At 45.6% G+C, this 27,972-nt stretch overlaps 1 protein-coding gene across 3 annotated transcripts in view; it reads left to right on the forward strand.

Annotated features, from left to right (window-relative positions):
* Positions 1–27,972, forward strand: part of RUNX1 (RUNX family transcription factor 1) — a 244,883-nt gene that overhangs the window by 153,439 nt on the left and 63,472 nt on the right. For all 3 annotated transcript variants that reach the window (XM_060098514.1, XM_060098511.1, XM_060098512.1), the window contains 3 exons: positions 1,825–2,078; positions 7,997–8,153; positions 26,760–26,864. In XM_060098514.1, coding sequence (XP_059954497.1) covers positions 1,825–2,078; positions 7,997–8,153; positions 26,760–26,864 — 516 coding nt within the window. The remainder of the gene's footprint in view (positions 1–1,824; positions 2,079–7,996; positions 8,154–26,759; positions 26,865–27,972) is intronic.

Consider the following 27,972-nt stretch of genomic DNA (forward strand, 5'->3'; position numbering starts at 1 on the left):
GACTCTCCACCCCGGCTGCGTACAGTAGCGCGTGGCGGCAGCGGGGGCGCGCGGGCCAATTCCAGGAGCCCGCGGCCGCGAGCCGCGCCCTGGCTGATACCGGAAAGGCCTGTGATTGGCCAGCGGCCGCCCCTATGCAAACGAGCTGAGGGAATGGAATTCCTCGGGCCGGGCTTACAGTAAAAGCACGTTCATTTCCAGGCACTCTCATTCATAGAGCCAGCGGGCGCAGGCAGGACGGGCGTCCTGCGGCCTGACCCAGCCAGGGCACCACGCTGCCCGGCCCTGCGCCGGCAGGCACCTCTTCCGGGGCTCCTGGGGACTCCAGAAGAAAGTCAGTCTTTACCGTTTCTCCTTGACCCGCGTCGGAGCTTCGATTTTTTTTTTTTTTTTCTTTCTTTCTTTCTTACTTTTGAATGAACTGGTTTCTTGGCTGGATGGTTCAACTTCTTTCCTGGGTGTGAACTTTCCCCCGGTTGTTTCGTTTGGCAACTGCTGGAGAAAGTACGCTGTGCTTCGAGGCGAGTGGTGAAGTTGCGTGAGCGTGGCAGTGTGTGCGTGCTTGTGTAACTCGAGCCGCCCCGTCTGTTACGACCTGCGCTGCGGAGCCTCACAAGGCCCGCTCCACCTGCTGCGGTTACGCTGTGATCGTGGGTATTGGCGCGTCTGAGTAGTTAACCGGCCGACGCTGGGGCGACGTTGGAGGAAGATCGTCTCGCTACTGCCCAAGTCGGGGCTGACTCACCGCAGTCGATGCAGACAGCGGCTGGCTTCCGAAGAGTGTGTGCCTGCGTGCGTGTGACTCGGCTGCTGTTCACCTCCCACCAAACCACAGGACCAGCCGCAAACTTAACCAATATCCCCAAGCCCGAGTTCTCAGATGTGGAGAGCTGAACTCTAGGTGTCATTGACTTGGACTTTTTTTTTTTTTTTTTTTTTTAAGATTAGCTTTTCTTTGAAAAGCTGAATTTTCTGAACTGAGCATTTTGCCAGAATTTATTGAGAACATGACAAGTACTTCTCGCCCAGCCCTTCTCCAACTACTGAAGCTGAGTTTCAAGGCTACTTAAAAAGAAAAAAGAAAAAAAAACCTGCAGCGAACATTAATGGATTTCTGTTGTGTTTAAATTCTCTACAGATTGTATTGTAAATATGTTATGAATTAGAGCATATGTATATATTTATATATATATATATGTGCACGTACATTAGAAGCAGGACCTTTGGAAGTCTCAGCTCTTGCTTTTGAGGACCGAAGCCAGTTTTGCATGATAAAAAGTGGCGCCGTATTTGGAAGACACTCCTCGTGTATTTTCTGTTGTGTTGGACTTTAGACAAAACTCACCTGGGAAAAATCTGACAGGCAGTTAACTACTGGAACTTCCAAATTATGTATCTGCTGGTCCTTTGGCTCTCCGCATAAATATTTTAGGAAGTGTATGGGAATTTTGCCTCTGGGAACTTTGGTAACAGCCAAAGACTGAACTTAAAACTCTCAAAGCAAGACTCAGAAGAAGATAGTCTCCCTTGGCACTTGACTTTGGATTCTGGTCGCCCACTTTTTAAAGCACTGAGCGGTCGGTTGCTAAAGAGTCCTGCGTGGGTCTGAGGCCGATCGGCAAAACTAGAATTTCCCCCCTCCTGGACTGTTAGTAATTTAGTCTGCCCCCTTCCCCATCCACCCCACAACAATAAAGCTCCCTGAACTTGTATGTTGGTCTCCCGGGAGCTGCTTGCTGAAGATCCGCGCCCCTGTCGCCGTCTGGTAGGAGCTGTTTGCAGAGTCCTAACTCAATCGGCTTGTTGTGATGCGTATCCCCGTAGATGCCAGCACGAGCCGCCGCTTCACGCCGCCTTCCACCGCGCTGAGCCCGGGCAAGATGAGCGAGGCGCTGCCGCTGGGCGCCCCGGACGCCGGCGCCGCCCTGGCCGGCAAGCTGAGGAGCGGCGACCGCAGCATGGTGGAGGTGCTGGCCGACCACCCGGGCGAGCTGGTGCGCACCGACAGCCCCAACTTCCTGTGCTCTGTGCTGCCCACGCACTGGCGTTGCAACAAGACCCTGCCCATCGCTTTCAAGGTACTCGGCCCGGAGCGGGTGGAGGGAGGACAGGCAGAGGCCGGTCGAGGCCGGGGAGATCGAGGGAAGGCAGCGGCCAGGCAGGCGGGGCCGGGTTCTAGAAAGGGGCCGGCGCTGAGGCCTGTGGTCCATCCCTCTGCGCTCGGGAGACTGGGGATGCTGCGTTGCCGTGGCGACCCTCGGGGGGCCCGCCTTAGCCGGCCTCGGCGGCCTCCAAGGATGGCCGAAAAAATCAGGATGCCCCCAAAGACGTCTACTGAGGGCCGGCTGGACCTCTCCCCGGCAGGGGTCCTTAGCTTTGATCCAAAGTAGGAAAAGTTATAACCCAGCAGGGACAAGCCTGTCTGTCGGCTCCCCTGCTTCTCTCCCCACCTCTGGCTTGACACCCAAACCATTCTGAGGGAGACGTCAGGAAATAAAATAGAGATACTTTTATACCTTCGGGTCAATGTAAATAAACTGACAAGGAAAACTGTCAAGGCTTTCCACTTCCACCCCCTCTTTAACAGCCCTGTAGGAATTAGCAGGTTCAAAGTCCACGGCGGGAGTAGTTAAGTTTGCAAAAGTTTTCTGAAGAGTTTTTTCGAGCTTCTAGGCTGCTCCTGCCAGAAGCCGCAAGTAGCGAATGCTCTTTCTTTGCCTGGTACCTTCCTGAACTTTATCGCCGGCTCACCTAGCTTAAGCCCGAGGCAGCGGAAGGAGGCAAGGCTGTCTGGCGTGAGACGGGCGTCTAATCCGCCCTCTTTGCTGTTTGAGGAGGGGGCGGTGTGGACCGGGTAACTTCAGCCGAGCAGCTTGAGAGGTCCCCGTTCACTTTTCACCCCTGATCTTGCCCTAGCTTTGAGCTCTCTATAAAAACCTTGGCCTTCAAAGGGGATACATAAACAACCGCGGGCGTTTTTAGACAACCACCGCCACCCTGGCAGCAAACAGTAGACATTTCATTTCGGCGGTGGGGATTCAGTTCTTCTGTCTTGGGTGAGTTGAATACAATCAGTGCAGTCATTTCCGGTTCATTGAAGGGACTAAGGAAAGCAGGTGGGGAAAAAAAAAAAAAAAGCTGTAAAGATCAGCTACTCTTTTTTCTTAAAAAATCTGGTTAAATAATTGTCCCCTTAAGGGGAGATTAATTTAATATAAGCTTTTTATGGTTCCAAGCCTGTGCTGGATCTTGAGTTACTTACAATGAATAATGTTCACTTTTTTAAAAAAGTACTGTCAGAGTTCTTTATTTTTAAGCTTTACGTACCTTCCAAACTTAGATTATGATTTCTAAAACAAACAACAACAAAAAAGTGCAATTGGCTGTGTCTGTAGAATTACCTCAGTCTTCTGAAAGCAGGAGTTTTTGAGGGGGATGAAAATGAGGATAAGTTTGAGCAGCCGCTGGCCTCTTTCCTGTCCTTTCCTCCAGCTCTGTAGGTTTGAGTTAGGAGCCCATTTCCATTTGAAATCACTCTAATCCCTTTACATAAACAGACTCAGCAGGCAGACCTCCTCAGCTCTCCCTCAGTTCCAGAGGACCTGACAGGGATGGGCCCTGGGGTCACTTTCAGATAAGTACAGAGGGGAGGAGACAAGCTGATAATCAACCAAAGGGTCCTTTAAGACCAGGTGCTCTGGACACGCCAAGGGTGTTGGTTCTCAGGGATCTGTGGCTTCCTTTGGGGTAAATCAAGTCTCCTCTGTATCTCTCCTCCTCTACTAGGGAACCCACACCCCAAGCACTACGTGATTAAGCGAGAATCTTCAGGAGTTAAAGTGATGTCATTTCTCAAGCCACCACATGAAAGTATTTATTTTCTTCTAAAAGAATGAAAAAAAATCATATAAACTGTTTTCATGAGCCATCAGGGAATTCCTTTTAGCGGAAATCTTAATAACCATAGAAGTTTCCGTTTTAAAATGACTTTTGACAATTCACTTTAAAAAAAATTCTGTTTTACTGAGTGATAGTTTCTAGGTTAAAGATCAAGGTATAGATATCGTGAAAAAAGTTCAAGTGGGTCTTGAGAACATTTGGGGAAAAGGGAAGGACAGCACAGGAATCAGACCACTCCACGAATAATCTGTCACCACTCCCGTCCCCATAAAGAGGGGCCTCTTTCGGAAGGAGACCTGCTCTTTGCATAACGGAAGGAGCAGGCAAAATTTCCAGAGAGGTAACAAGCGCAAAGATTAGGGATAAAGCAAACTAAACTTGAAAAAAGTGGCTGTATCCGGCTTGATTCACTATGTGTCCCTGAATCCAGTCTGTACTCATCCTCCACCACCTACCTCCCAAGCAGTTTCTATAGAAATTATTACTTTAAAATTTGGATCTTATATAAGCCTCAGACAATCTCTTTAAGAAGTTAATCAGTAAAGAATTATTACATTCCCTGTATTAAGGAGGAGAAAATGAAAAACAGTGATAAAGTCTGATGATATTGATGAAAAGAGCATTGAAGTGATTCTTTAGGAGTCTTCTGAATACGTGTAAATCCTCAGCTTTAATCTTTGAAACTAAAGGGAGATTTCAAGTTATGAATTTTCCTTAAAATAGATTACAGTCGTCCTAATTGCTTATCCTGGACCCCAAAGTGCCCCCCCTTCTCCCACGAAACACCTTTATTTTTCAGCCTAGGAGAGATCCATTATTTTACTACCGAGAAAATCTTAAATTTGCTACTGTTACCCGTTATTTACAGAAGCAGCCAAAAAAGCTGTTTGGATGACTTAGGATATATTTTGTAAGACTATAATATTAAAGTTTATTTAGGCCCTGGTACACCAGAGTCCAAAGGCATAAACACGCCTTCAGCAAGTTCAGAGGCCTTGGGCGCTGATAGTAATATTCTTTTCATAGGAAAGAAATAAGTAACGTTTGTGTCAGCAAGATCGTGGTCCCCTAGCTCTGCATTAAATATCATCTCAGCTGAATGTTAACTTCCACCCTACAGCTTTCTTTATAACACTGGAAAATTAAGGGATTTGAAATAAATGAATTGTGACTGTAATTTCAATATAACTAGAGTTGGTTTAAAATGCCAGTTTGAACTGTGAACAGGCCGACCAAGAGCAGTGTGGGAAGGTTCTGTAACATAGAGGAGGCTTGATATTTTGCCCAACTTCCTGATACTTTAAAAACAGAGAAGTAAAAAAAAAAAAAAAAAAGAGATATTCTTTGGCCAGCAAGTCCCTTCTTGTCTGTTTGGTCTGCGTTAAAATGTAAATGTTTGTGTTTCCTTACCTATTGTTTATAGCTTTTCATTCCAGTTGCTTCTTTTTCTCTGTTTGAAGTTAGATTTTTTTCAAAAATCTCTGCATATTGCCTATCAATGATCAAATCTGTATCAAATTAATAGACACGTTAGTTTTAAATTTAAATTCTTTTTTCCTAGTCTAAGAATGCTTGCTAAGAATTAGATGATATACTTTATTAATGTAATTTTCCTGGATTTAATATTCTTTCCCTTCCCCCCACTATGAAAAATCAATAAAAGGCCAAGTAAATGATCTTTGAGCCCCGAAATATCTTTGACTCCTGCTACAGTTTAAAAAAAGGGAAAAGAAGGAGTTAAACTCCTGATTTGTTTAGTCTTAAATTCCAACATCAACAGCATTTTCTTGTTTAGCCACCATGATTCTTTTACTCTCTATTTGTTTCTGTTTGGTGTTGGCCTCATGAATGTGCCATATTACTGATGAGGATAGTTTTGGAAAGATGAGTGAGGCACAGGCATGGAGCACTGTGAGAGGGGCCAGTAGGATGAAGGTGATTTAGAAAACATTTGGTAGTTATAAAACAAGATTTATTTATTTTAACCTATTTAACCAACAATGACTTATTCAGTTGGAAAACCATGTGGTTGATCTGGTCCCTGTATACTTACTGAATGTGGAATTAAAATAGAGATGCCAGGTCATCACAGGGAGATGGGGATAAGGAAGTAAAAATATGTTTTCAAGGAGGACATTTCAACATTGTGAGCTAATTTTACAGAGGGAAGTGAAAACAGTGGGGAAAAAAAGGAGGGGGGATTTTTAAGAGACTGAGAAAAACAGAATAAAGTAAGTATATTTTATGGGAATAGAAAAAAAAGGGTAACAGTAACTAAATAACTGATCAAGGAGATTTATTTCAGTAATGTTTTTGAAACAAAAGGGAATTGTCATATTATTGCTCTTAATTAAACGCAACTAACATACTTATAATGGGCTCTAAATACCTAATTAGAGGGTGCTTGAGGAAGAAATAGCTGTGTTTTTAAATTTCCTTTATAGAAAACACGTCCATTTGGATGGAAAGAAAGATAAGAGTGCAAGTTGGATAAAATAGATGAAGAACATGCCTACCTATTGCTGTGAGAATTGATTCTCCTGGTGTAGTCCTGGGGTTGGAAGTACGTCCACCCCTTATAGTGAGTTGGTTCATTTTCCCCATCGTACTCCTTAGAATCCAAGAGCCAAAGCATCCTCGGGAATAAAAACAATAGCTGGTCATCTGGATCTCACAGAGAAAGGGTGATGACTAAGCAGGCAATAAAGATGGGAATTTAGAGGAACATGGCTTTTGTATCATACAAGGGAGCCTATGGCAGCCTTATTTACAGACAGAAAAAGAGGACTGAAATATAGGTGTTAACCCCCCAAATTATGTAGCAAATATTAGGTAAAAATGGGGAGGTGGAGAACAGAAGGAGGAATAATCACTGTAGGATGCTTTATTATCACAGCTCAAAACTAAAGCCCCCCAAATGATTATATAATTGGAATGATGAGCACACATTTCACTAGTGACTGAGAAAGTACCATAAGGGGTATCGCAAGTAATAGGAATAAGTAGAACTTGGGTTATCTTGATTTGAAATTTGACAACTACCTTAAAAAACAGAAACAATGGAAATATAGCTAAGAATAAATGCTGTGATCAAGAAAATAGTTTCTAGAAGGGTCAAATGATGATCAAGAAATGGATACTACTGCATGAAGCATCTTCGGGCCATGCTCTTTAAAGCATTTTACCTTGAAATTGCTGCTTTTTTTTTTTTTTTTACCTAAGTGTCAAAAAATATGTATTTACTGGTTTACTTTAGTAGTCCTGATGGAAATCCATTCCCATTCAGTTACATTGAAGGAATTCTTCTTCAAGATCAACTGGGTTTGGAGAAAACCTCCATCATCTATAAGGTCCCAAGTTAACACATCTCTGGGATTCACAGATATAAAAATGCGACATAGTTCAGCTCCTGAATTCAGAGGAGCACATCAAAGTGAGCACCCCTCTTCTCTGAGGTCTGTTGATTTTGTAGTGAGTATTAAGCCAAGGGCATGTTTCTGATATTTTTCTCTTGCATAGCAGAATTCACTGCTAGTGAAAATCAAGGTAGTAGAAGCAAGTAGGGACAACAAGGATGAACTAATTGCTAAGGGAGAGTTTAAGTCATTCAAGAATCATCAGCAATTCAGTGGTAACAATCAAATTTACTTTTAGCAGAAGTAAGTTTAAACATCTAAAAGGCAAAATCCGCCCTATTTGGCCTGTCGGTGGAGGTCTAGACAAATGAAAGATGGGTTAGGTTATAAACTTATAAAAAACAAGAATTCTGTTTCTCAAATATGAAGAATTAAGAGATGATTGTATTCGTGAGAAAGCATAGCTTTTCAAAGTCCTTGCTATAGTGAGTCTTATTCCACCTCTGCTCTGTGACCTTATGTGGCTTCACCAGGTGAATGTTTTATTATTTAAACATTTATATTTTTGCATAGTGGAATTTAAAGTAAATCTTCCCATTAAGAACTTTTCTGTTATTTTGCTTAATTTATGACTGTTATTCCTTTGCAAACTAAAAAGCATCACTTAATATACATTCAATTTTAGAATAATTATGCAAATGACATCAAAGTTTCTAACATGCCTGATGTCTGGTGTTTAGGTGGTGGCACTGGGGGACGTTCCAGATGGCACTCTGGTCACTGTGATGGCAGGCAATGATGAAAACTACTCAGCCGAACTGAGAAATGCAACAGCGGCCATGAAAAACCAAGTCGCGAGATTCAATGACCTCAGGTTTGTCGGTCGGAGTGGAAGAGGTATGTATCTGTCAGAACTGAACTTGAAATACCCAGTATTTACCTAGCAACAAACCCAGATTTCAAAACATCTAAAAGTTTCTGTGATGGGATTCCCTAGAAATACAGTCATTTCTTCCTGTTATTATTGCTACATCAGCTTTTTATTTAAAATTTAATGTTTTTAGCAGAATCTGGCTTTACGTTATTGCTTTCTATTATTAAATTGGTTTAAGACTGATTTGGAGCAGGCAAAACATGAATTGTGAATTTCAAGGAAACCTCTCAGATCTTTTCTAAAATGTAAAAATATAAAACTTACCATCATGGAAACTAAGATTATACACCTGGGGTTCTCTCTCTTTGATAATTTTCAGATATCTCTTTACTGGAAACCTTTAACTTAGGGTCCATGTGTTATCTTTGACAAGTGACAGAGTTTCAAATGATCACTTCTAATAATTTTAAGGGCTATATAGTGGATGATTATTGAAACGTGTTTCGAGGAAGCATTTTTTATGGTAAAATATGAAGAAATAGTAACATTCTGGCTTGGTGAATTTGATGGCAATGTGACCTTCCTATATGTAATTTGGATGCCTTATTAGTATTTTAGGTACTGATAATATTAAAGACTGGATTCTGCAGAGGAATTATTGCATCAGTGAAGTTCTATGTGTAGTTTTCTTTCTCCGTGCCCATTATCAAAGTATTAGAGCAGAAAGAGGAATCTTGGCATATTGTAATCTCCTCCGGTTTCCAGTTTTTTTCAAATATTGTGTTTTCTTTGTATTGTAAGAACCTTAGTCCTATTTTACAAATAGCAATAAGTAGTATTAGTTTAATTGAAGGAGGTAAGATAGTTTGTTTTGAAAATCTCATTTTTGTAATATAGTATTGAGTAAGCTTAGGAATAAAAGTTATTTTGAGTATGATAAAAAAGACATGGTAACCTAAATAACAGTAGATGACTCTTGTATTGAAAAAAAGTAAAAGTACAACCAATGGACATTTAAACATAAGAGTAATCATTACTCTTTATAAAGGCATTTTAAAATATAAGAAAATCTGTGTTTGGGGGGAATTTGATTAGTCAAAGAGGAATGGGGGTAAAGGCATGCTGCTTTTTTTGGCTATTGTTTTTGTGCTATCCTAGCTGTCTGGGGAATTTTCGAAATAGAATCAAAGCTAGAGAAAATTGTAAAAAACGTATAACATGATTGAAAATATTTGTTCATAGCACTATGTTAATAATAGGGTAATACCAAGAAAATTACATCCACTTATTGAAAGCTTGAATGGTGCTATAAGGTATAAAGGCACAAGTCATTCTATGGGTTCACTTGTTATATTAAAAGTCCCCACCTTTCAGTAAATGGAATTCCCATTATGATTCAGAGATGTGTGTTTAGAAAACATCTTGAAGGCTTCAGATGAGTAGCTGGCGGAGTGGGTGAGAAGCCAATAAAAAACAAAGGCCCGACCGCCTGGTCCATGCCTTCCAGCCTCGTAACCATCTCAGGTCAATTCCTGTGGATTTCTGTTCTTAGGAAGCCACAGCTGAGTAGCATTTCATTGCATTTCCAGAGGAAGTAATATTATCATCATATGCATCTATGTGGGTCTATGGGTCAGGTTTTGGTTATGAAAGTTTTGGAAACTCTTTAATGGCCCATGGCATTTTCCCATAAGAAGTGCAGTAGGGGCGTTTTGGCAAGGCCCAGGAGGTTGGTGATGATAAAGAATGAAATTTTGAAAGCAGCATGCTTTCTTTTCTGGCGTTTCTCGCCCCTCACTGGCCATGTCTGTTTCAAGTGGGTGACTAAGAGAAGCTCGTGTTTACTTGGGTAACGAGGAACTGTTTCCCCAAGGTGTGGAGTGTTTGCATTTGGCTGCCTGATTCGTGCCAGGATGCCCTTGAGTTTGCAGAGTGAAATAACTGCACCCAAGGCTGGGCTGTCTTCTGATAACCTGGAACGAGAAAATTAATTGAAACGCTCCATATATGGACAATATCTGTTCTGACCAGTCTCTGCTTCCCACGCATGACAATAAGCAATCCAAAGTAGAGGAACCCCGAAATGAACGTTTTGCCCAATTACAGTTGCTGTGTATATTGTCAGTCTTGAGTGATTTCTTTTTTTTTCGGTTAGGACTACAAGACAAAATGAGCCATCAAAAGGCCCAGTTTGACTCTGTGTCATAACTTCTCCCCATAGTGGTAGAATACAACTTGATTTTACTCTTTCAAGTGTAAGTGTCAACATCAAAGCCTGCCAGGTTTTTTTTTTTTTTTTTTTTGCAATTTGCTTCCCATTATGAAGACAGCAGATGACTCTCACTCATTTTAACAATTAGTCTTAATCTGCCTCACTGAATCTTGGCCTTTAAAAGTTTCATCACATTTTTTTAAGTGATCTTAAGACTACCCACGATTTCATTTTTAATCTTAAGACTATCCACTATTTCGTTTTCTGGTTTTGAAAATGTGTCTGAAAATATGACATTGGCATCAACGCACCACACAGGGGCCGAGAAGGTCCTGGCTGTTGGCTCACTGAACATTTCAGTGCCAATTTCCCATTCTGTCAAAAGCCACTGGTCTGATGGATTCTCCAAGGGGCCTGGTGCTCAGTTCCAAATAAAGGGTAGAAAAAGAAACTCCCTTTTCTTTTCTCAGCTGCCAGTCCCTGGGGATTGTAAAACCTCGTAGAAATTGCCAGAGGTTGAACATGGAAGGGTTTTTCTCTGTTCGACAAAACCAATCTGTCTGGGCGCTGGCTGATGTCCAGGACCACAGCTCCTAACCTCGGGTTCAGCCTGCAACTGGGAAAACCTGCCCATCCGGCTTTTACAGCCTTGCTGACAACACTGGGCCCTAAAAAGTATTGGTGAAGGCTTCAGCAGTCTGAGCCTTCCTCCTTCCTGTTCTTTCCTTCCCTCCTTTCTGGCCCTGACCATTTAAATCTCTCCTTCAGGGATATCTCCCCCTGGGAATTTTCTCCCTTTGATGCAGTATCTCCATATAGATCAACCATTCCTTTACAATGGAAGAAGAGATAGCAACTCCCAGAAGAGGGGAGCTGACGCCCAGCACACTGGTTCTTGTTCAGAACAATTCACACTTAAACACACGTCCTGGGACTATCCCTTACCTCCAGAAAATCACAGTTCAGGATCAAGAGGTGACGATCATTAGCAGCAGCTGACATCAGCTGACATCTGTCATTGGGGCAGGTGCTACGGATATTTTCAGTTACAAGAAAGTGTATCATGGCTGCAGCCGAGAGACGTCGAAGAAACTTCAGCAATGAAATCTGTGAGGGCTCCCGTCGCTATTGGAGTACTTAATCAGTTGTAAAGGAACCGATCAATCAGGGATTATGGCCTTAGTTAATTCATTTTAGAACCAAAGAGGAAATCTACCAGACCGTATTAGCTCCCACATCGTAAATGGGGGAAGAGAATCCACTGCAAATTTCCTTCTGATTTTCCTAAGACTATGGTTTTTAATCTTTTGGGAGCGTCATGAATAATTTTGAAAATCCTTGGAAGCCTTCTCCCCAGGGGGGAAAAAATGCACACGTGCACTTACACACACAGTTTCTTGTACAATTTCAGTTTTCAGGGCCGCTGAAGCTTGTTTATGGACCTTCTGGGGATCCATGGACCCGCCAAGCCAAGAATCTCTGAATCTGGAACTTTGCCTTGACTATGGAGGGCCCCCCTAGCGCTGTGCTGCACATTGTAGATAACTGGAAAGTGAGGAAATAAACAAACAAATGAGTTAGACATTCTTCTTGCACCCTGTGCTGTTTTGGTTACACCTGCTTTTATTATAGCCAGGACCTGGTGTGTATAATTAGGAAAACAGATCCCAGTCAAACCGCCGGTCGAGACCTTTGAGAGGCCATCAGGTGTTCACGCATATGGTCCCTTGCAAAGGAGAGGGGCTTGTTTTGTCATCGAAGGGGCAGCCTCCTCTCTAGCGACTGCCTGGCCCCCCAGCTGCAGACCTGCACCTCGAATTCCACAACCAGCCCAGAGAGGGCACGTGCTCCCCCATCCGTTAGGACTGGGGTTAATTTCTTGGTGGACGTTTGTGTTTATGCTGATCTCCCTGGCAACTTTAATCTTGCCCACTTTCAAACAAGTACCCTTCCCAACTCTTTTATAAAATGAAATTCCTTCCTTATGTTCTTGCTGTGGATGTCTTCCCAGACATAATATTTACGCTGTCACAATCGGGGTTATTGCATATTTGTGTCATGTTTGTTACTTAAGGCATTTTCATTCTTAGGGTATTTTATGTTATTCGGGGAATAGTATGGGGAGGCTGCCTTTCAGATGAGGGATAGACTGTGGTTGAAGGAAAGGTACATGTAGAAAGGATAGAGTGTACCGGTATTCTAAGCAGAGACGTGTCTTTATGGAGTGGTCACTACTGAGAAATGGTCTGAATGACTCACAATATTATCACAGGATCCAAGTCATTCTCTGTTTTATCACAGACTCATATAATAGTGGGAGGAAAATTCATCTGACAATCCCAGTGTTGTTTCATGGATAACATTGAAGATAATGAGCTGGCAGTCAGGTCTCCTGGAGAGAATACAAGGAAAAGACGAGAGTTGTGTTAAAATCAACTCTCCCATTTTCCCCCTCTTTTGAGTTGCTATTGATCTACATTTTAAAATTATATATATGCTGAAATCTGTTTTCAGACTTCGGTGTGGGCAAATATGGATGGGAAAAGACCCAGCTTCTGATACACGCAGTCTCTGGCAGCCCTAGCAAATAAATGCCTTTCGATGGCAGGGCGAAAGCTAGTGCCCATGATCTGATGTAGAATTCATCTCTAGAGATCAGCTTTCTCATTCTGTTTCAACTTGCCCGTAAAAGAGTAAAAACACTTTCTCAAAGCAAGTTGCTTCCCACCCCTCCCCCAAACCACCACCCAGCAGTCCCTATCCCGCCTGGTGTCATGGCAAAAGGGAGAACTTTCTTGAAAACGGCTTGTGCCTGGAACACGCAGCTTTGCAGTTGATCTCTTCATGGTTTTCTTGCTGATTTAATGCAGTACCAGGCATTGCTGATGGTGTTGGACCGCTTTTTTAAATTGAGGTTATTTATATGAACAATATTTAAGAGTTGATGCGCAGAAGCTGGACTTCTCTCCACCACCCGTCCCCCAAACCCCTTCCTTGCCAGCCGGCTTGCTTTGGATTGAGGCAGCCCTTTTTGGTGGGGACAGAAGACTATCAATCAGAAAGTGCCTCCAAGAGAAATAATGGTTGACTGATTTTTAGAGCTTCCTGTTTCAGCAGCAAGCATTATAGACATAAACAGTGATCCGGCCAACGGCTGCAGTGCTGCTCTCGTTCTAATGAATCAGTTTTGTATTTTCTTTTGTGCTGGTTGGCTAGAGGCAAGAGGGAATGGAGAAAACTGGTTATGGAAGAACATATTCTGTTTCTTTTTCTTTATTATTTTTAAAGAAAATGACTTGTTGAAAAGAGAGATGGTATATTGTCTGATGATTGTTTTCTTTCTGTTGGTGATTATAAAGCATGTTCAGATGAGAAAGGGGATGTTGATGAATAACCATGTACTGTCAAGATGGAGAGGTTATGTGGTTTTCAAGGATTTCGTGGACTTTCAGCCAGAAGGGTGTGTGTGTGTGTGTGTGTGTGTGTGTGTGTGTGTGTGTGTGTGTGTCCGTCCATACTACCACTGAGAAGACTTCCTGGACCAAATTATCTTTGAGGACTAAATCCATACTAACAAGGTCTTCTCATCTGAAGCCCCAGTAAAGCAACTAACAGGAATTAATAAGTGAGCAGTGTGGATTTAATGAGCTGCCTGTGCATACTTTCAAAGGTGCCAGTTTTATCAGCTCACTCTTGGGGCATTCAAGATTTTATGTTTATAAGCCTGCATTAGTGGACTTCAGGCAAAGCCCACCCTCCATCATTGGTCCTGAGGTGAGTCCCACTTTCAACAGAGATGTATTTCGGTCCATGTTAAGAACCGAGCTTTCCATGGCATTCCTGTTGCTGGTGCCGATTTGGGATTCCAGCACGCTCCAGTCTCTATTAGGCTGTATCGAGCAGCGTATCCCACTTAGGAACTCCATTTTATGTCACTGAACTTCCTCCAACGAGGGTTTCAGGTAGTTGAAGGACCCATAAATCAGAAGGTGATCCCAACCACCTCCTTCGAGAGGCCCGGTGGCCATCCCGCCACTGGATTCAAAATGCGTTTCCTCTGGTTTCCTTGGTGAAGAAACATTCATGTAGGAGCCACTTAAACTGTGTTTTTCTCAAAGATGTAAGTAAATTTCCTGTCTGTTTCTCAACTTAGATGAATCCCTGCTTTTACCTTGAGATTTAAGAGCGTCATTAAGGATGGAGGAGCAGCCCAGTCTGCAGAGCTGCACCCTCCCCCCAGCTTCCGGATCCAAGGATGCTTCTGGGTCTGGTGAATGGGAGGTCTGGCCAGCACCCTCGCGCTGGTGTGTGGCCTTAACTGAGTCACCTTATGCAAACAAAGGAGACTCTCCTTGGCTCAGACAAAGGCTGTACACAGGAATACAGGCATCTGAGCACAGTTGGTGGACTGTGTGCTTATCAGATCTCAGCAGAGAAGGCAAGGAGGGATGGGCCTGTTTGTACGTGGAAACACCCCAGTTTGCTCCAGGCATTGGTTTCGGGTTTTTAGAGATGTTTTTCCTTCATTCTATTTGAAACCATTGTATGGAGTACAGTCACTATCTATCTATCTATCCCTATCTATCCATCTATCTGTAATTAATGAGAAACAGTCTAAACTCATATCCTAATACAGCTTTGGCTTCTTTATGTGGTATGTTTCCAGTACCTATGGCACTTGGGTCTGTCCAGATGTTCTGGCACTTGGGTCTGTCCAGATGTTCTGCCTTCCCCGTCCTGCTTGAAACCTCAGGCAGGTCATAGTTGGTAGATCTTATCTATCAATCTGCCTATCAATTTGGTCTCCCTCGGTGGGCCCCAACATTTGGCAATACCTGCAGACATTTTTGGTTGTCACCCCTGGGGTGGGGCGTGCTCCTAGCATCTAGTGGGTAGAATGACTCCCACAGCACATAGGACAGCCCTACCCCTGCAAAGCATCAATCACGCTGAGACTGAGAAACCCTGGGCTGGCCTCACACGAATGATCATGATAAGTCATAAAATGTCTCCTCTCTTCCCTAACACTTTCTGCCTCTTTACCAAACTTATGAAAAACTTCAATTCACACAGAATAAAAAAAAAACAAAAAAAAAATGAGAGAACATCACTGCATATTAGTCTTTTTCTAAATATGAAAATATACTAGAGTTCTGTGTGCATAGGATCGCACCATCTTGGCATCTCCTGGGTTGGAGGATGTGTGGCAGCCAGAAGTAGAGGCTGCAGGTGGAGGGGGCCACCCGGCAGGGAAAGCTCTCCCTCGAGGACTCCCCCCACTTACAGCTGCTCCCTCAGGAATACCACACAGGTGCAGGTCCACAGGGACCATCAGAAACAGTGAAAGTGCACGCTGGCTTCTCATTGCCACTCCCCTCCCCATCAGGCTTCAGTCACGGGCCACAGATCCACTAATCCAGGAACATGAATTGATGTGAGTGGACAGTGTCCACTTGAACTAAAAAGGGCTAAAAGCAAGGTCCTGGTATGCATCACTGACCAATACCTTACAGACACCGAAAAGGAGTCAGTTTGCACACCCAAGGGCAATGCATGGAAGGCGTAAGGACGGGACAGAGGCTGATTTGCCGTCCATCCCTAGGAAGCCCTGCTTCGCTGCCCACGTGTTAGGTGTGCAGGGACCACGGGCAGACAGAGGGCTGGGTTCTTCTGGAGCTTTCTCCCACGTGCTTTTACGTGTTGGTTCTGCTATCACCTATTTTCTACAATACAAGAAGTTTCAGGGGAAGATGACTTGAAAAAAGTCTGAAAAAAAGAGTCCTCTAGGAGTTCTCATTGAATCACAGTGGTGTCTGCTACAGGTGGAGTTTCTTGAATACATTTTGCTGTGACTGCCGTCTCTAGTTGGTTGTTTGTTTGCATTTACTCTGCAGGGGGCCCTCACTCCGAACTTTCCTGCCCCTTCTGTTTCCTGTAAGTTTTCCTCAGTAAAGCAACCAGCTCCCAGGTTCGGCATGGAGATCGGTTGTGTGTCAAATCATTTGAGACCTGTAAGAGTTAGCTATCCTCCTGGGAATTCCCGGGCGGTGTCTGGGCTGGGCTATACGGAGCCCACACGCTGCCCACGTTCTGGGAAGTGAAGGTCGCTGGGGAAGGAGCTTAGGAACAGCTGTGGCAGGCAGACGCGCACGGGTGCACTGCGGTGCTGGGACCCCAGCGCCAGGGAAAGGATGAAGATGGGCGTGGAACTCCCCAGGAGGTGGCCTTCCAAGAATTTTCAAAGCACAAGAGATCCCGTCCTTAACTAGAACAGCACTGTATGGTATCACCCGTCACTAGACCAGTGCCTGATACAGAGCGGGGACTCATTAAATATCTCCAGATGAGTGACTACCCCAGGACTCTGCTTACTCTAGGCAGTAGAGCATAGTGGTTAGCACATGGATGTTACTGAATTCTCCCTGGGAGGACAGTGTCTCACCCTGGGCACCATCAACGTTTAGGGCTGATTATTCTTTGTTGTGGGAGCCATCCTCTGCATTTTGGGATGGTTAGTGGCATCCCCGGCCTCTACCCAGTAGCCAGGAGCATTCCTTCCATGTCATTCATGGGTGGTGACAACAAGAAGTGTCTGCAGACTTTGCCAAATGTCCCTCTCTGGGGGAGAGATGGGGGGAAGGACCACTGGTTGAGAACACTGGCTCAGAGTTGTGTGTCTGTGGGCAAGTCACTTGACGTGTCTGAGCCCGATTCAGCATTTGTCCAAAGGGGGCCGGGTACGGTGATGATTACCTGAAATAACACAGACTTTAGGGGTTACTGCTTTTCGTGGTAAGATCAGTTGCTGTGACTAACTCTGCAGGGAAGCTGAGGGCAACTCTGTGAGCTCCTAACAAACTATACAACCGGGACCTGCTTTTTTGTTTGTCTAAATGAATGACTTTTCTGGGAGGGAACATCAACCCTTATCCTGATCCCTCGGCCCCATAGAGCCAGCTCTCAGGACACGGAAGGGTTATTTATGCGCAGCGGGCACTGCGATTTCAGATCAGCAGTGGAAGAGATGAAATTAAATATGTACTGTAATCCGAGGCACTGTTTTTCATGGGAAAAGAAGTTCTCCCAACTTAGTCCTTCCAACTCTTTTGCCCAAACATTAACGGCATGCAAATATTTATGATTCATACATGCCCCTTTAATTCCCAATCGCATTTTAACAACAAACACTGCATTTTCACAATGAAGCAGAATAATCCCTTTGTCCTGTTGCCGGGCTCCGCAGGCTGGCACCCAGCAGCATCACATTCTTCCTGCACCGTAGTTGCTGACTCCACCCTGGTTGAGGGGAGTTTTATAGAGGTGCCACGGCAGCTCGCCTTGGACCACACTTCAGGACATCCTGGCTGTTCCCCTGGAAGCCATTTGAAGGTTGTATCTCAGCATTTTCAGAAACTTCAAGCCAACATCCACACATGTTTTTTTCTTTTTTGGTCACATGTCAACAGAGAATCGATCAATCTGGCTGTTGCTTGGAGAGGTAGCTTGCATTCTGCCCAAATCCATGGGCTATGGAGTCCACTAAGGCCACTGTGTCCCGTATAATATTCCTCTGATTCATGATAACAACATAGAAACACACGCATCTATTTGTGCCGATTCTGCGGGTCTTTGGAAGGTAGTGTGACAAAGTATGAGAAGGTGGTGTGCTTGCCGGACTCACTTAGATGTGCCGGCCTCAGTCTCCACATCTGTACAATAGGTATGACAGTGCTCTTCATATGTACCTCAAAAGGTTATTAGGATGATTAAAATGAGACGGTGTGTGTAACAAAACTTAGGAAGAAAGAGCTGTGACTCACCGCCGCACCGTTCTTCCTTCTGTGGGAGAGTCACTGAAGGAGGAGGGAAGAGAGTAGGCAGGAGGTAGCCCGTGTCTCCCTGAGTCAGAAAGTCAGGAGCGCTGCTATTTCCATTGTCCACTCCTCGTTGGCAAGGAATTTATATTCCTTTATCCTCCGAGGAACTTTGTAAAATTAGAGTGCCTGAGACGCAGCAGGAATTTCATAAATATTCATAAATAAATGAAGGAATAATACTACTATAATCATGCTGGGCATTTGCTGGGCAGCAGCCTGGTGATGGACCTTGTGTTCTCTGTTTTCATTCGTGAGTTGCTCACAGGCTTCGGACCCTGTTCGATCAGGGCAGTATAGTGCCCATGGCTACTTTATTAGAACTGTCCCCCACCCACAGAGGTCATTTCATGGGGGTGTTTCTTTCATTCATTCATTCATCAGATGTGCATTGTGTACCTGCTGCTTGCAAGGCACTGGGCTAGCACTGGAGATACAAAGGCCGGCGAAAGAGAAGCCACAGCATGCCGGGGCCAGGGAGGGGCCCGCAGTTAAGCAGATGTCACTGTTCTGAGTGGCCAGCAGCATAGTGAAAGGAGTGACAGAAGCGAAATGCACAGCTGGGTGCATAACCCATTGCAAGCTTAGGGGTCTCTCTGGACAGCTTGTCGTCTCAGTGGAGATGTTTCAGGGTGACGAGGGGGCTACCAGCTGAAGGCATCAGGAAGAGTGTCCAAGCAGAGAAAACAGAGTTGGGGAGGAACACCGAGCTGGCCAAGAGAGGTGGTAAGGGCCTTGGCATCCACATTGGGAATTTGGTCTGGTCCCCGAGCAGGTTTTAAGCAGGGAATTGACATCACCAGATACAAATGGTACGAAGATGCTGGGATTGCAGACTGAAGAGCAGACAGGGCTTTTTGGAGGGTGCTTGGGAGCTTAGAGATGGGATGCAAGGTTAGTTGAATTCATGGATGCCAAACCCGTGGATACAGAGGGGTCACTGTATATCCAGTTTGCAGACCCACCATCTGGTAAATGTCACCGTGTCTAGAAATCAGCTCCCTCCAGGCCCCGCCTACCACACCTTGCAGCCTTGCCTAGACCTTGCTTCTTCTTCCTACTTGGCCTCCACCCCCACCTGCCCTCCCAGCTTCCTGCAATAGAGCTATGGGTGCGAACAGGCTGGCGAGCAGGCACTGAGGACCCTGACGCTACGTTCCCTTCAAAATGCCCACCCCCCCCGGGCCTCTCTGCCGTGGTGGCACGTGGCCTTGGGCTGTATGTTTGAGGCACTGGTCTATGGGCACCAGCAGGTCAGGGCTAGGAGTAGGCCAGCCCCAGGAGGTCACTTTGGTCACCTGTCCTGTGTGGCATTTGGCCCGATGGGTGGAAACTGTGGAATTGGGGTGTGCCAACCAAAGGGTTCTCCAGGATGGAAGTACAGGACAGCAGGCGTGGCCTTGACCTAAAGAGGCTGTGAATTCAGGGTCTTGGAGGTGTTTGGGCTAAAAGGATTAAAACTTGGTTCCTCCCCCGAGACACTCAGGCACTGGTACACCAGAAGAAAAAAGGAAGACCAGAAAGGGACCATGACATCTGAGGAAAGGAAATGCAAAAATAGCGTGAGAGCATCATGCTTCTTTGGGGTTCCGTAATGCTCCTCAAGAAGACAAAGCCTTGCCCATCCAGCCCTTTAGTAAAGCTGGGCTCACACCCATGCCCCCAAAAGGGAGAACTGAGCCTTCCAAGTGAATTCAGACCTCAGACAGAACCAGCTGTCAAACTGAAAGTTTACAGAATAATCCATTGATCCATTCATCAAACATTTTTGTTTACTGCCTCAGAACAGAAAATGCAAAGATTAATAAAACACCATCCCTGTCCTCAAACAACTCATTTTTGTAGAACAACTCCAGAGAAAACACTTGGCATGTTTTTGGTTTTCTCTAAGTAAAACTGCTGTTTTTCAAATGCTCCATCATGCTCAACGCATGCTGTTTGTTGTTGTTGTTGTTGTTGTTGTTGTTGTTGCGGTACGCAGGCCTCTCACTGCTGTGGCCTCTCCCGTTGCGGAGCACAGGCTCTGGACGCGCAGCCTCAGCGGCCATGGCTCACGGGCCCAGCCGCTCCACGGCATGTAGGATCTTCCCGGCCCGGGCCACGAACCCGTGTCCCCGGCATCAGCAGGTGGACTCTCAACCACTGCGCCACCAGGGAAGCCCCAACGCATGCTGTTTTCTATGGAAAGCTTAGTTCTGTATTTTCAGCACCTGACTTTCAGGCAACTTGGGGGAGTTATCCTCGTACCGATAGCTGGGGCCTCCCCCCTACATTTTGCCTGCGTGGCTGCAGGTGCCATCGGATAAGGACATTGTAAACACCAGCACTTTACACCCAAGTGGACACCCACCAACATCGTCGCCTCAATTCAATGCAGAGAAACCGGGAGATTCTGCACAACTTGAAGAATCTGTCCTCTATTCAGAAATCCCCAAATAAATAATTATACAGCCCCACTGTCAAAAATGGTGGTAAGTGTTTGGGTAAGGAAATGGATGAGGAGAAAAACACACACTTTGGCCGTTAGGTTGTTCCAGTGGAAAAGCGAGAAACATACATTCAAGGTACTTTGTGAAAAATATCCCCGATTCAGATTTCTCCTGGAATCTGAGGGTTTGTTAATTATAATACTTAGTTATCTGTGATTAAAATTAGACCTGGCACAAACTACATGGTAAGAGCAACATTCTGCAACATCGCAGAATCTTTTGGGATTTCCAGAATTTGCAAAGAGTAAAACTTGAGCCTTCCCTGGCTTTGTTGGTTTTCAAAAGCTGCATTTTTTTTTTCTCTCTGACTTTCCTTTTCTCCCTCTCTTGGGTGTTTAAAGTGTGTGAGCGTGACCGGTTTCCCCGCAGAGATGCACAAATGAGTGGAAACTGTCGTGATTTCGTTTCCTAAGCTCTGCGACCCCCTCAGCAGACGGTCCTCCGTGTGTACAGCCTGCCCTTGCGTGACAAAGGGCAAGTTTCACACCCCGTCGAAACTGGCCCGAAAAGGAGAAGGTGACTCATGGGTCCAAACCTTCACCAAGGAGAGTGACCAAAACAGAACCCAGTGGCAGAGGAGCCAGCGCAAGTGGCTTGGCTACCCGTGAACCAGACTTAGGGAGGGGCGATCACAAGAGAACGGAGGGAGACACCCATCGCCATAGGAAGACGTGGCCGCGACGTGACGGGGCACGAGCTTCTAAGGGCGTGAGATGATCTCGATTCGCCTTTTCACCTTCTGCTCCTCTCCCCACCCTCGCCCTTGGGGAACAGGGTGCCCGTTTGCAGCAATCCTGAGGTTTCGCCACTTCCCCGATGTGGTGAGGAAGTGGCGTGGTGCCCTGGGCCCTTGCGGAACTGCAGCGTCCAGCCGTGGCTTTATGAGACCACAGCCGGCTGCCAGAGTCCACCAGCCCCGGGGCCTGTAAACGTGGGACCTAAGAAAGCACAGACCTGGGGCTTTGTCACTGCCTCACCCTGGAGAGTGTGTTATGGCAGCAAATATCCAGGAAGATTCGCCCCGTGACCTTCCTCCCAACTAAATAAAGCACTTAAGATTTTGCGCTGGCATTTGGAAGAACACACTGGCATCGAGGGGGACCACACATGGTCTGAGGGGAGCGTTTGATCCGGCTCGTTTATAAAATGGATCAGCCAGTTGCAATTGTGCCTTGCAAAGGTCGCCAGCTGGTGGGAGTAGGACTGACGTTGAAGTGGAAGTTCCAGTGGAACGTGCAGTTTTCCCGATGGGTCTTCAGGCCCCATTCTGCTGCCTGCGTTTGCTGAAATTCCTAAAGAAGAGAGGATGGGCCTGGAGGGGCTCCATCGGCACCACCTACCGCACGCTAAGGCTCGCCTCACCTCCCACCATCAGACCTCAGCGTCGATTCACCGCCAGCTGCACCTCACAGGATTGCCCGCAACTCTGGTCTTTGTGGGCTCACGTTTGTCCATCTTTAGTGATCATTAAACTGATATTTGCTGATGCATTATTTCAGTTAATTTGCATAACAGCACTATGAGATGGAAGGACTGTTATCACCCCTCTTTTACAGATGACGAGGCCCCCAGAGAGGTTAAGTAACTTGCCCAAGGTCACACAGCTAGCAAGGGGCAGAGCTGGGGTTTGAGCCCAGGCAGTCCTCACTGTTAACTAGCACCCCGTGCCTTGGCACTTCCGCAGGGTTGTATAATCAAGTTCTTGTCTTTTGCTGCTTCCAGGCTCCAGTCAAGACAGCCCTCCTCTCCTTCACTGTTTCTTCCCGCCTTCTTATTCAGTCCCGCTGTTTGTGCTTCTAAATAGCATTCCTCCCGGACACAACCCGCCAGAACTCATGGTGCTATTTGGGTGAGGTTTCCGTGAGCAGGAGAAGGAAGGTCTCAGGGACCCCCTTTCCTTAGTTCGCTCCACTGTGAATCCCCACGCAGGGCACCTGGGACCCTGCAGCTTGCCCCCTGGGGCGCTCAGGGCTGCAGTCTTTCAGCAGCACAGCCAGGGGCACCTCTGTTCACCCCATGGGCCCAATCCAGGGCGGCAAGGAGCCTTCCGGCCTCTCCAGGCAAGGACCCGCTCAGGCTACAAATGGGAACGTTGGCTCTCTCTACGGCAGCCCCATCTCCCAGCCCTGCAGTTAGTCCCCAAAAGCCGATTTCGCTGGTTATTTAGATGATCCGTCCTCCTTCGCTCTCCCTTACCTTCCTACTAGCCTGGCCACAGCTTTGCTGCGAAAAACACTTGAGAGGCTTTTGCTCTCCACACCCACGCACTTAAAATACCAGGCCCGTAGGTCATTTTGATGACGGAATTTGGCTAATAACCCGCATGCTCTAGGCGCAGCTACCACTGCTGCAGGTGCTGGCTAAGAAGGGCTGCATCTCGGCAGGGACAAGCCGGGGCGTGGCGGGGCGTGGCGGGGGCGTGGCCAGGGCAGAGAGAAGAGGTCAGAGGGCAGAGTTCCCAGGGTTCAGTGTGCCCACTGGTTGGCTGTCCCCAGGTGTCAAGTCTGGTGCCAGGTCTGCTCGGAAGAATACAAGGAAGCAGAAGGCAGAGTTCTCCTGGAGTGGAAAATTGTCACACACACACCTATGAGCAAAATGACGTCTCTTATTGCCTTTGTCTATGAGGTCATAAGCAGATGTCCTGGTGCTCATGCTGTAAACAACAGCCCTTTGTGCAGGAGGCGAACCGGAATATACCCCACCTTCGTGAACCGCAGTTACTGTGGCCAAAATGCCCCACCTAGTAGCTTTTGCTGGACGGACACTTCTTGACTGCACGTAAAATGATGGGCATAAAATAGTAGAATTGTAATTACAAGCAACGATCTCACAAATATTCACTCTGGTTGAATTTCCTTCCCGATTCAGTAGGCCAGTCTGTGGTTAACCGGGGTAAATGCCAGGAGCCCACATTCAGCTCCGTTAGAAACTGCTTTGGAACTATAACCCAGGCTTTCAATTAGCTGTTGAGTACAGTTTGGGTACATTAGTGTCACCAGGACTATTTTCGCTTTTGGGAGGCCGGGGCATGGGAAAGGTACCACGAGTCTGGATTCCTGGTGCTGGTACCACCGAGTGTGAAGGTAGAGATCTAGGACCTCATGACAATGATGTGAAGCACAAAGCCGGAGATCTGGGTTTTCCATGTATCCCAGCTGTGTGTCTTTGGACAAACCGCTCATCCTTTCTGAGCCTTAGCTTTGCTACCTATTAACCAAGGACAATAAAATCTGTCTTGTTTGTTTCATGAGAACCAAATAAAATAGTATATGGGAAAGTGCTTGAAAACTTGTAAGTTTCACAAAGACCTGAAAAGGCCAACATTAGGAAGACAGTGATTCTTTGTTGTCATTTAGGAAATCAAGAGTAGGATGGTTGTAAACTTATGGTTACCAAAGGGGAAAGGGGCAGGGAGGGACAAATTAAGAGTTTGGGATTAACAGATACACACTACTATATATAAAATAGATAAACAACAGGACCTACTGTATAGCACAGGGAACTATATTCAGTATCCTGTAATAACCTATCATGGATAAGAATCTGGAAAGGAATATATATGAAAAAGTATATATATATGTAACTAACTGATCACTTTTCTGTACACCTGAAACTAACACAACATTGTAAATCAACTATACTCTAATAAAAAGTTTTTAAAAATTAAAAAAACAAGAATAGGATGGTTGTAGGAGGGCCGCCACAGGAGTGGGACTGTTTCGGGGGTAAAACCCACAGGTACATAGAGAGCAGTTGTCACTTGTAGTGCCAAGACTGGAACTCTATGACATTGGGTGTTTGTACTGAATTGAATAGTGTTCCCTAAAAAGTCATGTCCGTGGGTGACCTCAGAATGTGACCCTATTTAGAAATAGGGGCTTTGCAGATGTAATCAGGTTAAGAGAAAGTCATACTAGAGTAGGGTAAGCCCTAAATCCAATGACTGGTGTCCTAGTAAGGAGAGGGAGATTTGGAGACAGAGGGCAGAGAGGGAGGGAGGCCACATGAGGAAGGAGACAGAGAGTGAACTGATGCTACCACAAGCCAGAGAATGCCAGGGATTGCTGGGAACCACCAGAAGCCAGACAAGGCCGGGACGGATTCTTCCCCAGAGGGAGTACGGCCCTGTCGACGCCGTAATTGTATCAACACCTCAGCTTATTGTCTCCTAGCGCTGTGGACACCAGAACTAGGAGACAGTAAGTTTCAGTTGTTTTAAGCCACCCAGTTTGTGGTAATTTGTTACAGCAGCCCTAGGAAGGAAATGCAGGGTTTTCATGGAATCTCTGAAATGCTGAAGTTGTAGGCAGCCGGGGAAACACCCCTGGGGCAGGCACACGCCTACACATGGAGATGGGCACCGGGATTTCATCTAGAAGATAAAATCAGGGACTTCCCAGGCGGTCCAGTGGTTAAGACTTCGCCTTCCAATGCAGGGGGTGCGGGTTCCATCCCTGGTCAGGGAGCTAAGATCCCACATGCCTCGGGGCCAAAAAACCAAAACATAAAACAGAAGCAACATTGTCACAAATTCAATAAAGACTTTAAAAATGGTCCACATCAAAAAAAAAATCTTAAAAAAAAAAAGAAGATAAAATCAGAGTTAAAGGGACATTGTATGTATCCCATGAACGCCTTCATTTTGCAAACCAGGAAACTGAAATCTGGAGAGGTCAAATATTTGTACAGGAACCTAAATCTTCTAACTCTCTTGCAGGAAGAGCTGTGCCTCTCCCTCTCCCTCTCTCTCTCTCTCTCTCCTCCCCCATACACACACACACACACACACACACACACACACCTTTGAATACCATGTGCCAGATGCTATTTTAATTATGTTACTCATATTAATTCATTTAACCTCTCCCCAAATTCGATAAGGTAGGAAAAGTTATATGTACCCATCTTCCAGGTAAGGACACTGAGTTACAGGGAGGGCTAGTGACTTGTCAAAGGTCAGCTAGCCAGAATTCAAAACCAGAGGGCATTCTCTGAACTGCTTAGCAAAGAAGAAATGCTTTTAAGTAACTAATGTATTTATATATTAATACTTTTATTATAAATTATATATTTCAAAATAATTTTTTGTTTGTTTGTTTGTCTTGCGGTACGCGGGCCTCTCACCGTTGTGGCCTCTCCCGCTGTGGAGCACAGGCTCCGGACGCGCAGGCTCAGCGGCCATGGCCCACGGGCCCAGCCGCTCCGCGGCATGTGGGATCTTCGTGGACCGGGGCACAAACCTGCGTCCCCTGCATCGGCGGGCGGACTCTCAACCACTGCGCCACCAGGGAAGCCCCTCAAAACAATTTTTAAAAATTATTAAAAGCATTGCACTCAACCTATGCAATGAAGACATGCTTGCATTTCTTAAGTATGTATGAAATGCTTAGATGGAAATCCATCTGCATATTTATGCTAACAGTTGTCATTGAATCTCAATCTGTCAGTTACATATCCTTAAATCCATGTATTGAATATAAATTTTGTCTGGCCAACCCCACGAGTGCCTATAATAACATCTGGCCTTTCAAAACAATATTTAGAATCAACCAGCAATTAGTATTTTTAACATAGAGAGAATCATTCCAATTTAGCCTAGCCTCAAACCTAGGAATTCTGTCTTTCCTAATCCTTGGAGGTACAAACAAGGTTAGAGGGCAAAGACAGAAATGGTTTCTTTTCCTCCATTTGCTCTGAGCTTATTAAAAGGGAGCACCTGGGGGCGAGGAGTGGACAGTGCCAATCTGCTCCTATGTCCCTGGGGTCCCGACCTGAAAGAAAACACGTCCGAATCTCTCTTGATCCTGTGTTATTCATGACTAAACAAAAGCCACGTGACTAAGGGAAGGGTCACATCTAGACAACGTAGGTGTACATTCCAAAATTTAAGCAAAGCCAAACTCAAAGGAGTATTGGAAAAACCAGTAATGTGTGCTGAAGCCCTGCCGCCTTTCCAGTGTGAGGGCTGGAAATCATAAATTAATTTTGAATTACCCAGCAGATATATTCAGGCCATCGCCTCATTCTTCGTTGCTCTCTTTTGTGTTCCAACAGGAAAGAGCTTCACTCTGACCATCACCGTCTTCACAAACCCACCACAAGTCGCCACCTACCACAGAGCCATCAAAATCACAGTGGACGGACCCCGAGAACCTCGAAGTAAGTGGGCCGCCCCTCGGGGCTGGCACCTCCCCTCCCAGCTGGTACACTCAGGCACCAGAACCCTTGTGTTCCATCAGCATCACTCAGGTGTGGCTAAAACTTCTGCCAGAGGGAAATGTCAGACCCCTGCAGGGAGGAAGAGTTTTTCTTTTGACACTCTCACTCCTCAAAGTTGTCTCTGAGCCCTGAGCTCTTTTTTTGAAGCATCTTCTTGGAGGGCAAAAGGAAGTCAGGCTGACTCAAGTGCATGTCAGAATCATTTCAGGACTGCATGGGCCTAAGGACCAAATACGTGGTAAAGTTCAAGGAAGATTGGCCAGGGGCAGAGGTGGTCAAAAGAGGCCAGGGGGTCAGAGTGGACCACAAGGGGCTGATCACCATCCATGCTGGCCTTTTATTCACTTGGAGGCTGGAGATGAAATCTATGAAAATGACCCTTTCCTTTCTGTGCCACAGATCAAAATCTTATTACAGGATTGTTTAAAATAGAGAATGGGAGGGGAGAAGAGTGCCTGAGAGAAAACCAGTAAATATAGAAAGATGGTACAAAAAAAATAGTTCCTGTGAGGAAAGCTTTTTTATAAAAGGAGTGGGGTTGTTTAGTCTGCAGAAAAATGTCTTCACGGTGACTTAATGACTATCTTTGAGTAAACACACAGTAACACTTTTCCAGAACCACACCCTTCCCTGGGATGGAGGCTGGGTTCCAGTTCCAGATCTGTGGAGCTGACTGGAGCCCCCGCCCAGCATCTGCATGCCTCCTAACCATGTCATGCCCCCGGTGGAAAATTAATATTCTCTATTAATTTTTATAAAGGGTGGGGTTGAGGGTGTCAGAAACAGGGCTTCCTACTGTGCCAGCAAGTTGCGATGCAGGGATGACAGGTCGTAAAATGAAGTGGTTAAGAATTTGGGTTCTGGGACAAACAAATGGAGTTCCGGTTGAGGCTCGTAAGCCTTCAGGAAGTTATGGAGCCTCTCTGAACCTCAGTTTCCTCATCTGTAAAATGGGGATAACAATGAGAGCTTCTCTATCAGCTTGAATGACACAATGCTGTGTGTGCCCGGCACAGAGAATGAACTCAGGAAATGCCAGCAGAGCCTC

The sequence above is a fragment of the Mesoplodon densirostris genome, chromosome 5, assembly GCF_025265405.1.
Source record: "Mesoplodon densirostris isolate mMesDen1 chromosome 5, mMesDen1 primary haplotype, whole genome shotgun sequence".
In the NCBI taxonomy this organism is placed as follows: domain Eukaryota; kingdom Metazoa; phylum Chordata; class Mammalia; order Artiodactyla; family Ziphiidae; genus Mesoplodon; species Mesoplodon densirostris.